Here is a 14,477-nt window from a genome sequence, read left to right on the forward strand (position 1 = left end):
GGAGAACTTGGAGAAACCAAGTTGGAGAAGATGGAGAGACCATAGTGGACAACATGGAGAACACCAAGGATGGAGGAACCAAGAGTGTAGAAACCAAAGTGGAGAACATGGAGAACCTGGAGAGAACCTTCTCAATTTTGGGGCTCGGCGCTTTAAGGTCTGAAGCTGATTATCGGTGGTTATTGATTATCGATCGGCCGTCTGGGAGCAGCTTACCTCGTAGGAACTGGGCAGCTTGAGCTTCAGGCTGAGGAACTTCTTGATGGTTCCCACGGTGACGCGGCTGGAGCAGCGGATGAACCTCTTCATCAGATCCTGATTGGACGAGCAAACGTCAGCAAACGTCAATCGCCTCTTAAATGTCGCAGTGGTGTGTGTGTGTGTGTGTGTGTGTGTGTGTGTGTGTGTGTGTGTGTGTGAAGGTGGTTGGCTGTCAATCACCTGAACTCCTGTTGACTTTGATGTCAAAAAGGTCGCCGCGCTTGTAGAGCGAGGATTTAATCACCGCGGCAACGGCAGCTTTAAGAGTAAACGCCGCCGTCCGGCAGTTGGTTCACGGCAAAAACACACACACACTCACACACACACTCTTCATACACGCTTCACCAACCAATGGCAGGATTGGAGACTCCGTGCAGAGAACATGTCTGAGGAGCTTCATCCAGGACATGGTGAGTTCTTGTGGAAGTCTTCCTGTCTTGACAACTCAACTTGAGTTTCTTCACATGAAGATGTTTCAACCCTCGTCTGCATGGAAGGACGATTCCATGCAGAGAAGAACCCAAGAGGGAGAACATGGAGAGTCCACTCGTGTTGAAGACAGGTAGGAGAACATGGAGACTCTATGTAGAGAAGAGCCAAGGCGAGAGGAAATGGACACTTGACACAACAAGAAGCCAGATGGGAGAAGATGAAGACTCCATGCGGGAGCACGTAAACTCCACGCAGAGATGAACCCAGGTAGGGGTTCATGGAGACTCCAGGCAGAGAAGAAACCAGGTAAGGGTTCATGGAGACTCCAGGCAGAGAAGAAACCAGGTAAGGGTTCCTGGAGACTCCATGCAGAGAAGAAACCAGGTTAGGGTTCATGGAGACTCCATGCAGAGAAGAAACCAGGTTAGGGTAAATGGAGACTCCAGGCAGAGAAGAAACCAGGTTAGGGTACATGGGGACTCCATGCAGGGAAGAAACCAGGTAAGGGTTCATGGAGACTCCATGCAGAGAAGAAACCAGGTTAGGGTTCATGGAGACTCCATGCAGAGAAGAAACCAGGTTAGGGTACATGGGGACTCCATGCAGAGAAGAAACCAGGTAAGGGTTCATGGAGACTCCATGAAGAGAAGAAACCAGGTTAGGGTACATGGAGACTCCAGGCAGAGAAGAAACCAGGTAAGGGTTCATGGAGACTCCATGAAGAGAAGAAACCAGGTAAGGGTTCATGGAGACTCCACGCTGAGAAGAAACCAGGTTGGGGTACATGGAGACTCCATGCAGAGAAGAAACCAGGTAAGGGTACATGGGGACTCCATGAAGAGAAGAAACCAGGTAAGGGTTCATGGAGACTCCAGGCAGAGAAGAACCCAGGTTGGGGTACTTGGAGACTCCACGGAGAGAAGAAACCAGGTAGGTGGGAGAACATGGAAGAGTCCATGCCTGTAGAAGATAGACTTCATGGCAGGAGACACGAGAACCTTTCCGGTGTAAGGAGGCAGTGATGACTGCAGCGCCACCATGAGGCCAAGATGGGGCATCTTCGGTATGCTCCAGGGAAGGGCAACTCCAACTCTAATACCATGAGGATGATCTATCCACATGAGGCATTTGACACCCACCCATGTGACCCTGGATCATGTGACCGCGTGATCGCCCGACCGAACTTCGTACCTCACGACAACTTCAACCCCAATTGATGGCGATCAAACGTGGACGTACCGTGACGGTGTTTTCCCCTGACTGGCCCGTGTTGCGAAGGCAGTCCAGACAGATGGCGATCTGAGGGTCACTCCTGTGATAGTCCTCATCGCCGCCGCCATCGCCATCATCGCCACCTCCACCTCCACCTCCGCCTCCACCTCCGCCGCCGCCGCCACCACCGCCGCCGCCACCGCAGGCGGCCGCAGCTTCAGGTGGCCTCGCCGGCCTCAGGGTCTCCCCTGTAGAAGGAGGTGCACTTGTTAGTGAACAGAAAGCAAAACCTGCCTCTCCAACCTCCACATCCCGGCGCTAACCTCAACCCCGTCACCAGGACCAAAGCAAAGACCAAATCTTCTTACCTTGTCCGTTTTCTTTGGGCTGGTTGGTCCTCCAGAATTCAAGTTCTTGCTGCTCCTCTTCTAGATTTCACACGAAGGAAAGAGCGTTTTGTTTAGTTTTTGGGGGGGATTTTGTTGTTCACTTCCTTGTTTTATCCCATTAGCCATGTTAGTAAACACAAGCTAACCTCACAAACCAAGAGTGGAATCTGTTTACACCCCAGGATTTCATGGACGTCTCTTCTCCGAGAGCCACGGGACTCACTACTCCCTCAAAGCCACTCGGCGCAGACAAACGCAAGCTTCACTGCAGGACGACATGAGGTCCGTCCAGCACACCCGGAGGGATTTCTGGTTCCTCCTCTAGGCATCGGTTTCCATGTGAGGTCAAAGTTTTGCCGTCCGCTGCGTTCCAGTAACTACAATTTTTACCGCACATCTTTGGATATCAACAAAAATGCGGCGCTCATACAAACAGTACAACTCCTGCACCTGAGCCCACATCATGGGAACTCCCTTGTTTAAACGAACTGCCGATGAATCTTACACCAGGTTATTGTAGAGAAACCTGGCACAAGCTAGCACTCCTTGCTAGGAAGCCATGATGGACTCTTCTGCTAGCGGGTTAGAAGATACCAAATGTCTGCTGGAGTCCAGAACAAATGAAGCATTTGCAAATCTTTTTCTAGCACCTCTTGATATGGTACATAGACACATCATATTTCTTATTTACACTAAAACATATTATCTAAGAGTAGCTAGCTAGCTCTGGGTGAGCCTTACGAACCGACAAAGATCCCAGTGCTATTGAGACATTGTCTGCTCCCTGCAGTGCATTCTGGGTGGAGTTCTGGCATCATGGCGTTCTCGTATGTTTGTGGATTTTGTTTATATTTGTTATCGTTATGTTTACGGCAGGCGACCTGGCGACCAAACGACTGTGGACGTCAAATAAGTAAACCTGCCAGGGGTCACGTAAGGGACAGTTTACGAAAGTGTCGCTATTTTGGATCTGGCCAACAAATATTTGTCCAATCAGGTGCAACTGCGCCATAGTGGACTTCTTGCTTTGCTTTGTGTCTGAACGTCCCGAGAGCCGCCCGATTTGCATATAACCACTCGTAACTGACAACGAAAGTGGTAATTCCTTCCAGACGACGCCTGAGCGGGAGCGCGGCGCGTTCTCGGGTCTTCTCAGAGAATCTACACCAGTTTTTTTGACGTGACCGGCGCGTCGGATGGGAACCTCAAACCCCGCGGGGTTCACGGATCGATCGAACCATCTGGCGGACGTACTCTCTCTGAGTCCTGGCACCAGCTTGAAAATGATCTCCTCCAGGGTGTTGTCCAACCTGGGCCAGGGGAGGGGAAAGAAGGGAAAGTGATTGGATGAGGTAGAAAAACAAATCCATAAAGTCCACGGGAGGGGAAGTACCTGAGCATCTCCAGCGGGTTGGTCTCGTGGACTTGGATTCCACATTTAGGACAGTCATTGCTCTCCTCAAAGTGCTGCACGATGCAGCTCTTACAAACTGCAGGACGGACAAACAAAAGGAAACGGATGTATTTTACGGCAGGCGGGGGTTTATCTCCGCCGCCGACACTTAAATTGGACAGTTTGACAACGTCCCGTTTAGCGAGGGGGGGGAATGTTTCACGGCGGTGTGAGGAGTCGCAATGGTATGGTAGGCTACGTCTGGGAGCTAGGAGTGTACCGTGGACCCCTGAATGTAGCATCTGAGGAACCCCGCGACCAACAAACACTGACGTCCGAGCATAAAAGTCCCTCCTTTAGCCGTCGGAGACAAGTGCTAATGACGAGTCACACGGGCATTGGTAAATATTGATCGGTTTCTTACAGGAAGCCACGACGTAGAAGGAGGGGTGCAGGTTCCAGAAGAGACCCTGAAGTCAGCAGATTTCAGCACAATAGCCAATTAAATCCTTTTATGTTGACCTTAGCGCCGGCTCATGGCTAACACAGAGTTAGCGTTCCCTGCGCTAATGACACACCCCAGAAAACCAGTGCTTTATAGTTTTCAACAACGGCTAGCTCAGCACCTTTACCGGTCACTAAATAAGGCTAGCAGCGCGGCTGGGATAGCATGAAGACGCTAACATAATTGTATGATTGTACATCATACCCACAAAACAGGGCTAGCGTCAACTAATATTAGCAGTAACGGTTAGCATGCGGTATGTTTCTGGCTCTGTGTCGTGTAGAAGAACTTCACGCTGAATGGAGGGAGGGGAAACGTGTTAGCATCGTAACACTTTGTTAGCTCGTCCGGAAGATTTCAAGCTGTCAAGATGAGGTCGTGGCGGATCAGCCGCTTCACTTACAGGTGTGCAGGCACTCGGTGACTGTGGTCGGTTTGATCAGGTAGCCGCGGCACAGGTAGCACGTGATGAAGTGGTTGAAGTCTTTCACCAGGTGCTTTCGCCCCGTGGCGGCCATGTTGGATCCGTTCATGCAAGGCCGTGGGGAAAAACAACCGAACGGATGCCGATCGCAGAAGGTCCAGGTGTCGGTCGATGACCGCGAGGAATGTTTATATGGTCTCGAAGGCGCGGAGCGGCTTCGATCTGACAGTTTCGTGAAATGCGATTGCGCGGATCCCCAACGAGCTACGAGCGAGACGAAACATCCGGCTGTGTGAAATCCTGCTCCATGCTTCGCTCGAACGTTAAGGGGTTCCTCTAGTTCTGACTGAAGAGCATTCTCCAACGGGGACCCCGTCTCCACTTGACCGCGAGAGTCCACTTGACATCAGAATAACACGAGGCCTCTCCGACGCCGTCCTCTTTCAAGCGGACGCCTCCGTAGAATTCCAGGGATTCCCAGACGGTATGCTGCTTCCATTCCCTTCCGTTTTCCCTTTTTAATCCATAACGGGGGTCAAAGGCGCCACGTCCCGCTCTGCTCGCTCATCACACGGGACGCCGCCTCTTTCGGACGACTTGCTTTGTCTCCTCGAGGTCGTCTGATGGATTTCTAGCCCCGGAGTGAAGGAACCTGAAGGGGAGGGGACAAAGACAAAGGTGGTTTACTGAGTACCTTAGTAAAACCTGCCACTGCGTGACATGAAAATGGGACAACTTTTTTTTTTTATTTGACATGCTCCAAATCCAGAACCTCCACCTCTCTAGATTCTCCTCCCCTTAATCCCATCTGTCACAGCAAACCACAATGTCATCGGCAAAACGTCAAAGTCAGTGTCCAACAAGAAGGGGCTCAGAGTCGATCCCTGGTCTTGTAGGACAAAATTCTGGGACTCCATCTTATGATCAGCCTCCTCCAGAGGTGGCCAATGTAAGCAAGGTGGACAAATGTATTCTCGCTCTTTGCCCCCAACCTTGAACAAATGAGCGTATCATTCCCACCCTGGCCTCCTGGCAGGCTAATGGTACGCTCCACATGCCCCCGCACCCCTCTGCCGGACTGAACCATGCATATGGACACAGGTCTAAATCGGTTGGGGGTCTCCAACGTAGCTTGAACACCTTCTCAGGGGTGGACCCGAGATGGCCACCCATCACAATTTCGACATTCCCCACGAGGAATGGAAGGGAGGTCATTTTGGTTCCTTACGAACGGTTGCTATTTTCCTGTCCGACACGAGTCTGTCTCCGCATAGCTGTCACGCTAACCCCCCCTTCCCTGGCGGCGGCGAACCCACTCAGGGGTTTCCTATTTACCATGCAAAGCCCCTTTGTAAACCATTTACTTTAATGGGATACCGTCGCCGCCGCCGCTGTTACAGTAAATGAAGTGAGCGAGCTGGTGAACGCCTCCGGTGGCGGGATTAGTCACCGTCTCCCGGCCCTGATTGATTCCCCTTGTAAATACTCAGCGGTCCATCCATTACCCGATAACGGGCCCACAATCAAATACTAATCAGCATGCAAATTACCGTCATAACAATTACGGCCCTGAGCTGTCTGACGGGCGGGCGGGCGGGTCCTGTTTGCCTTCCGTTGGGTTAAATTGCCGCGGCTCGGTTATAAACGGCCATACCTTTCTCGGAAGCGGCGGCCGGGGGGTGAGATGGGACTGACGCGTGATGGACGCTGGAAGGAAACAACCTAGATTGGATAATCCCGGCTGGACGATTGATACGGCTTGACTTTTAAAAGATCCCTTTTTTAGGTTACCTTCAAACAAGTTCCCCGTAAACATACCTCCAGAAGCTACCGGATGCCAATACATGCTTGTGAAGGAGTGAAAGGGTGAAGCTACAAGAGCAGGGTTCAGCTAGGAGCTCCGTGAGAACATTTGAATTCGACAGGAATGTCCACGGGCTACGATGTTTTGCAGATGATGCTGTGGAGGAACAGGTGGAGGAACATCTCGAGGGGCGGAGGTATGCTCCTGGAGAGGAGAGGAACGAACATGTGGAAGTGGAACGGTGAGGCTACAGGGTGCGGAGGTGAAGACGGTGAAGTAATGGAACAATGGAGAGGGTGGAGAAGAGGTGGAGAAAAGAGTCGCTAAAGAAGCGCTGGCTCTTCCCAAGAGCCTCCTCCCTGGTGGGATGTAACAAGACCACCTCACCAGGGAGGTGTCCAAGGGGCGACCCGACCGGACGCCCGGGTCTTCTCATCTGGCTCCTCTGGATGTGGAGGTGCAGCGGCTCTACTCTGGTTCTTTGGGTCTCCACCAACAGCTCCTCAGAGGGCGCTCCAACTTTTGAGGACCATCATGGTCTCAGGTGTGGAGCCTCTTGGAGGTGGAACAGAACTACTGCCATCAGTTGTACTGTTGTTGTTTTGGTTGTGATTGCTAGAGTTGTTTTTATCTTTGCTATTAGTGGTGTTGTTTTTATTATTGATATTGTTGTTGCTGCTGTTATTAGTGTTATTGTTGTTCTTGCGATTAGTGTTGTTACTATTTTGAGTGTTTTTTTTGTAGTTATTATTATTGGTGTGGTTAGCATGTTAGTTGCTAACCACATTTTGTTTTTATCATTGTTGTCATCATCTCTATTAGAGTTGTAGTTGTTATTGCTGTTTTTATCATTGCTATCGGTGTTGTAGTTGCTGTTGTCATTATAAGTGTTGCTGTCATTGTAATTAGTGTTATAATTGTTATTGCTAGTTGTGTTGTTACTATTTTTAGTGTTGTTATTATTGTTATTGGTATTATTGATGTCAATGTAAGTTGTGTTGCTGTCGTTGTTTTTATCATTGTTGCTGTTTTAGTGTTAGAATCTGATAACTGTTGTGGTTAGAATTGGTGTTGTTGTCATCATCCCTATTAGAGTTGTAGTTGCTATTGTTGCGGTTACCATGGTTATTAGTGTTTTAGTTGTTTTGATGTCGGTGTTGTTACCAGTAGTGTTGGTGTTGCCACTGTTATTAGTGTAATTGTCGTTTTTATTATTAATGTTGTTGTCATTCATAGTGTTGTAGTTGTCATTGTTATTAGTTTTATACTTAATATTAGTGTTGTTACTATTTTTAGTGTTTTTATCATTATTGGTATTGCTATCATTGTTAGTCGTGTCGCTGGTACTATTCTTATTATTGTTGTTGTTTGAGTGTTAGAATCTGATAACTGTTGTTGGCGTTGTTACTCATAGTGTTGTTGCTGTCATTGTTATTAGTTTTATTGTTGTTATTGATATTAGTGTTATTTTTGTTACTGTTTTAGTGTTGTTGTTGTTATTATTATTGGTGTTGTTGCCATCATTGTTAGTACTGTTGTTGTTGTCATTATTAGTGTTGTTGTTGTTATCATTGTTAGCAGTGCCGCTAGTGTTGTTGTTTTTATCATTGGTGCCGTTTTGGTGATGTTGTTATGATTGGTATTTTTGCTGTCATCATCCCTATTAGAGTTGTAATTGTTATTGCTGTTGATATCATTGTTATCAGTGTTGTTGTTGATATCAATGTAATTGGAGTTGTTGTCGCTTTCATTATTGATGGTGGAATGTTTGTAAGTTGTTATTATTACGGGTGTTGTTCGAGTCGTTTTTATGGTTGATATTGTTAATATCATTTTTAGAGATGTTTCTATTATCACTATTAGTAGTGTTTCTGTTGTCATTATTATTGGTGTTGCTGTTATACTCATTTAGAGTTGTGATTAATCTGAGTGTTAGCGGTGTTGGCTTGTTCTTGTTTCTCTAATCATTATTATAAGTCTCGGTAGGAGCTGCAGTTGGGAAGGTCCCGGTCGCAACCGTGCAAGATTGTTCCTGTAAATGACGTCAGTCTCACCCGGAAGTGACGTAACGAAAGCTTCTGAATCATCTATCGATCCACGGAAGGGCGCGGAGTTATTGAGAAATGACTAGTAGCTTCATTTTTTACCATAAAAAAAAGGTGCGTGTGAGCGTGTGCGTGCGTGTCTTGTGAGTGTGTGTGTGCGTGCACTTCCGGCGTGGGCTGCTACTATTGGCTAGAAACATCTCAAGTGCGCAGCTCGCGCCCCCCCCCCACCCGCCACCACCATAGCTGTCCACGCTCACGCACGCACGCACGCACGCGCGGGCGATCTGCTTACCTCATCGTCGCGTCGCGTCACGCGCTACGTCACGCGCGTCAAAACAACATCGACGGGCGACACGCGCGAGGCGAACCGTTGACGGCGAGCGCGCGCGCGCGCGCGCGCTCTAGTGCACGCTCGTCCTGGCGCGCGTGTCGCCGCTCGCTCCCCTTCCGGTGACAGAGACGCGAGCAAGCGCGCGGGTAAAAGTTGCCCGGGCTCGCGCGGACGTGGACCGCGCGGCCGCGGGAGAGAGATAGAAAGAGGAAAAAAGAGAGAGAGAAAAGAAGAAGAAGAAGAAGAAGAAGAAGAAGAAGAAGAAGAAGAAGAAAGGGAGGAGGTTCATCTCGCGGCGTCAAAGTTTAACCGGAACGGAACGCGCCCGCGCGGGAACGTGAAGGGGGGGGGGGGGAGGTACGGAAGCACACACACATCCGCACGCACGCGCGCGCTCTCGCTCCTCTCTGCCTCTCTCTCTCACACACACACACACACACACACACACGGTTCTCACCTCCGTGCACACTTCCCCCTCCGCGGCCGGACTCACGCACGCCGCAGGAACGTCCACCATGACACACCGCCGGGTCTCCTCCCGCCCCCGCCCCCTTTTCCCGGGTCCGCTCGGCCGGAGCGGGAGGAGGGGGGGAACGCGGAGCCTCGGCTCGACTCGGCTCAACTCGGCTCGGTTCGACTCGGCTCGGTTGGACTCGGCTCGGCTCGGCTCTGCTCGGCTCGGCTCGGCTCGGCTGTGCCCCCCCGGTCCGCCCGACGAGGAGAGGCGAGGAGAGGAAGAGGCGAGGCGGGCGGAGAGCGTCGGTGGGCGGGGAGCCGCCGAGGCGGGCGGACGTTCAGGGCTCGGAAACCGAAAGCGGTTGTGTAACTCGGTGACTATTGGCCCGCGACGCGCACGCGTACGCGCGCTCACGCAGCGAGTTTGTTCCAACTCAAAAACAGAAATTTAATCATTATAATGATTTGTTAAGTCCGAAGAGTGTGTGAATGAATGTTTATATGTCTGTTTCCAGGTGTCATAGAGTGAATGAATGGCTGAATGTTTTTATATGACATTTGAATGAGAGGGTGAACGTCTCTGTATGTGGCCCTGTGATTGGTCAAGAGTAAACACCGCCTCTCGGCCAACGACAGCCGGGATTGGCTCCAGCGACCCCGAGTCCGGGATAAGCGGCGTAAGTGAATGAATGAATAGCAATGATAACAGTGTCTTGGTTGCGCGATCATTAGCGCTTACGTCAAGAAGTTAGCATTCCGTCTGGACTCCAGTGGACCTCCTGCGTATTTTTGGACTTTGTGAGGAAACCGGAGAACCCGGTGGAACCCCACGCAGACACGGGGAGAACATGAAGACTCCACATTCCTGGGAATCAAACCCGGGACCTTCTGGCTTTGAGCGACTAACCGTTGCAAAAAAACAAGCAAAAAAAAAAGGGCGGCATTTGAGGTCAACAACACGGAAAGCGGCTCCAAAGAAAGGTTCAGCAGGTTCGGTCCTATGGGGTTGTATAATTGATCGATCAGCCGATTGGATCAATAGCGAAGTTGCCGTGAAGTTCGGAGTTCAGATGGGCCTACTTCGAACTCCTAGGGTCTGAATCCAGGCGCGAGAAAGGAAATATCGGGAATTCTTTTTCCTTTCGGCATCAAAACATCTAGTTTGGGTTCTTGTCAAAACTTGGGTTTAGCGGGGTTTTCCTCTCAAAAATGGCGGCGATGTAGCACGATACGTAGAGATGAACCAAAAGCGTCTCCATGGAGACATACGAGCAATCGGCATCTCGCCAAAATGTTTCGTCACACTTCTCCCGGAGCGTCCCCTCGGGCCCAAAATGGATTTTAAACATCGGGTTTAATTGACAGGCGGCTTCATTTCCTCGCGCCGTCGAGACGCCGTGTCGCCGCTTGATTAATGGAGGGGAGGCTCGCGAGACGCCGTCCTGGCGGAGGAGGCGACACGTTTCAATTAAAGACTCGTATCGTAACGCGTCCACGTCGACATCGACGCTCCCGGCCGGCTACCTGGTCTCGTTGTGCGATCAACGCAAAACAAAACGCTGCGAAACGCACATTCGACTCAAAATGAACTGTAATAGGTGACGAAGTCATTCAAAGGGGAACTCGCGGTGGGATAATACTAGCTAGTTAGCATGCTAACATCTCAAATTAGCAAAAAGCATCATTGAGATAGCGTCGAACACTTTTTTTTTCATCCATCGCCATCACTGAATTAGCGAAAGCGCTGTGTTAGCCACGTTGGTAAGCTAATTCTTGGTGCGAACCGAATCTCCGAATCCGCCGCATTTGAACACTTACCAAGGTCATTTAGCTCCGGCGTAGCATCATCTCTCACGAAACTTTGCTGCCCCTCGAGTGATTACTTCCACCTGCTGCCCCCCGCTAACAGAAATGGTATCTCCCAGGTTGCTCGTCGGTCTGGAAAGGAGAGTCGTGTATTATTTATCTCCTGCTCTCAGGTTCATAAATAACCACGTTTCCACGAATGCATCATTTGCTACGTGGCGGTTGCGGCGGCGGGGGGGGGGACGTTACTGGAAAACGTCCTCAGCGGCGGCTGCAGGGTAGCACGACGCGGAACAAAAAACGGCGAGGAAATGAGCTAATTTACGCATCATAAATCCGATTCAGCAATCACACACTTGCGTTTGTTCCTCCCGGCCAGCAGGGGGCGCTGTGACTGCTGGAACACCTCCTTTTTTTTTTTTTTTTTGCAGGAAAGGTTCCAGAGAAATAAACAAATGTATTTATCGACTTTGTTTTCACTATTCTAGAGGTTGGTATGACAAAATCATGGACACACACACACACACATACACACACACACACAGGAAGACCCTGATGCAGCTGTTACAATAAACAGAAATTGTCCAATGTTGAGGTTTGTTGCCGATTGCTGGTGTGACGGTGGCCAAAGTCCTCGCCGCCTTCCTGTACCCACCACTTGGTGGCGCTCTGACCCCCCCCCCCCTACTCCAACACACACACACACACACACACACACACACACACACCTGCAGCGCTCACCTGTACAATCGCATTTATTTGCAACCGAAACACATGGTCCGGTCTCATTGACCACCCTCATCTTTGTGAGTGAGTGTGTGTGTGTGTGTGTGTGTGTGTGTGTGTGTGTGTGTGCACGCGCATGTGTGTTCTCTCCTCCAATCAGCTCCCCCCCCCCTCGTCACCCACCTGCCTCTGGTCGTCAGCGCCAGGTGTGTCTCCTTCTCAGCTCGTCTGTTTTCACCCTTGAGAGATTCTGGTTTCCAGCATGGTTGGTATTTTTTTCCTGCATGTGTGTGTGCACGTATGTGCATGTGAGTGTATGTGTGTGTGTGTGTGTGTGTGTGTGTGTGTCCCCTCCTTCATAAATATTTGATTCCTCTTCCCTCCGAGGTCCCGACAAGAAACCACAAATTAGCTTCAACTTAGCGAGTGCATTGTGGCGCGGAAGAACGCCGTCCGTATCCGCGGCAACGCCAGCCCCCACCCCACACACACACACAACACACACACACCCCTACCAACACACACAACCCTCCCGGCAAAAACACCAACGCGGCATTTTCTCGCGTGATTTGCACCGGGCACGCTTCGCAGCACGCCCAAAAAAGGGCGGCCTGCTTCTAATTGAACGGCGCCTTCGCCGCCGCACGCCGCTAAGCCCCGCCCCCTGCCCTCGGTTGTTTTCAAATCAGCAAATTCAGACTCCTGTTTGTCTCCTAACTGGCTTTTTATGGCCGCCGGAGGAGGAGGAGGAGGAGGAGGAGCGGCCCCCGCGGGATGTCACCTCTTTGTGTGTTTTTTTTTTTTTTTTAAGACGTGGAATGTATCGCCATGGCGATAATCGCCTCCTCTGTCCGAGGAGTCGTTTAAAAGGAATAAAAGGTGGCGCGGCGGCGGCGTGAGATGTGTGGCGCTCCCTCATGGGTGGGGGGGTGGAGGAGGAGGAGGGGACTGTAAAGATGGTCGACCGTCTCCGGGGTTCCCGGCATTTCTTATTAAAGTTTTGTCCGTCCGTCCGTCCGTTCTCGCGCCTGCGAGGCGACTTGAAAGAATGGAAATAACGGCGTCTTCTTTCGCTGGCGGTGACTCACCTGAAGCCACGAGGAAGACCTGGGGAACCGAACGTCAGTGGTGACGTTAGCGTGTCGACGTTGACATTAGTGTGTCGATGGTGACGTTAGCATGTCAACATTGACACTGGCGTGTCACCGTTGACAGTAGCCTGTCGACATTGACGTTAGTGTGTCGACGTTGACGTTAGCATGTCGACGGTGACGTTAGTTTGTTGATGGTGACGTTGGTGTGTCGACATTGACGTTAGCATGTCGACGGTGACGTTAGCGTGTCGACGGTGACGTTAGCGTGTCGACGGTGACGTTAGTTTGTTGATGGTGACGTTGGTGTGTCGACATTGACGTTAGCTTTTCAACTGTGATGTTAGTGTGTCAACAGTGACGTTAGCATGTCGACGGTGACGTTAGTGTGTCGACAGTGACGTTAGTATGTTAATGGTGAGGTTAGCATGTTAACATTGACATTGGCGTGTCACCGTTGACAGTAGCCTGTCGACATTGACGTTAGCTTGTCGACGGTGACGTTAGTTTGTTGATGGTGACGTTGGTGTGTCGACATTGACGTTAGCTTTTCAACTGTGATGTTAGCGTGTCGACAGTGACATTAGCATGTCGACGGTGATGTTAGCGTGTCAACGGTGATGTTAGCATGTCGACGGTGACGTTAGCGTGTCAACGGTGACGTTAGCATGTCGACGGTGACGTTAGCGTGTCGACGGTGACGTTAGTTTGTTGATGGTGACGTTGGTGTGTCGACAGTGACGTTAGCTTTTCAACTGTGATGTTAGCGTGTCGACAGTGACGTTAGTGTGTTAATGGTGAGGTTAGCATGTTAACATTGACATTGGCGTGTCACCGTTGACAGTAGCCTGTCGACATTAACGTTAGCTTGTCGACGGTGACGTTAGTTTGTTGATGGTGACGTTGGTGTGTCGACATTGACATTAGCTTTTCAACTGTGATGTTAGCGTGTCGACGGTGACATTAGCATGTCGACGGTGACGTTAGTATGTTGATGGTGACGTTACCGTGTCACCGTTGACATTAGCCTGTCAACGTTGACCTGAGTATGTCAACATTGACGTTAGCTTTTCAACTGTGATGTTAGCGTGTCGACAGTGACGTTAGTGTGTTAATGGTGACGTTAGCATGTTAACATTGACATTGGCATGTCACCGTTGACAGTAGCCTGTCGACGTTGACGTTAGTGTGTAGACATTGATGTTAGCTTTTCAATGGCGATGTTAGCGTGTCGACGGTAACATTAGCATTTCAACTGTGATGTTAGCGTGTCGACGGTAACTTTAGCGTGTCAACATTGACATTAGTGTGTTGATGGCGACGTTAGTGTGTTGACATTGACGTTAGCATTTCAACTGTGATGTTAGCGTGTCGACGGTGACGTTAGCGTGTCGACGGTGACGTTAGTGTGTCGACGTTGACGTTAGCTTTTCAATGGCGATGTTAGCGTGTCGACGGTAACGTTAGCGTCTCAACATTGACATTCGTGTGTTGATGGTGACGTCAGTGTGTCGAGATTGACGTTAGCATTTTAACTGTGATGTTTGCGTGTCGACGGTGACGTTAGCGTGTCGAAGGTGATGTTAGCATGTTTACGGT

At 50.3% G+C, this 14,477-nt stretch overlaps 1 protein-coding gene across 4 annotated transcripts in view; it reads right to left on the minus strand.

The window, feature by feature from the left end:
• pcgf5b (polycomb group ring finger 5b) overlaps positions 1-9,566 on the minus strand; it is a 20,849-nt gene extending 11,283 nt beyond the window's left edge. Inside the window, exons 1-9 of one of the 4 annotated variants that reach the window (XM_086174944.1) lie at positions 9,257-9,562; positions 6,435-6,624; positions 6,271-6,323; positions 4,596-5,268; positions 3,688-3,784; positions 3,549-3,604; positions 2,274-2,333; positions 1,933-2,153; positions 217-315 (exon numbers count right to left, since the gene is read on the minus strand). In XM_086174944.1, coding sequence (XP_086031070.1) covers positions 217-315; positions 1,933-2,153; positions 2,274-2,333; positions 3,549-3,604; positions 3,688-3,784; positions 4,596-4,725 — 663 coding nt within the window. In that variant the 5' untranslated portion in view covers positions 4,726-5,268; positions 6,271-6,323; positions 6,435-6,624; positions 9,257-9,562. Of the gene's footprint in view, positions 1-216; positions 316-1,932; positions 2,154-2,273; positions 2,334-3,548; positions 3,605-3,687; positions 3,785-4,595; positions 5,269-6,270; positions 6,324-6,434; positions 6,625-8,760; positions 8,891-9,256 lie in introns of those variants that run through there. The other 3 variants (XM_086174967.1, XM_086174958.1, XM_086174951.1) reach the window with 3 other exon arrangements.
• Positions 9,567-14,477: the final 4,911 nt, after the last annotated feature.

Source organism: Fistularia commersonii, chromosome 2 (genome assembly GCF_037954325.1).
Source record: "Fistularia commersonii isolate RoL2024-O1a breed Wild chromosome 2, RoL_Fcom_v1.0, whole genome shotgun sequence".
NCBI lineage: Eukaryota > Metazoa > Chordata > Actinopteri > Syngnathiformes > Fistulariidae > Fistularia > Fistularia commersonii.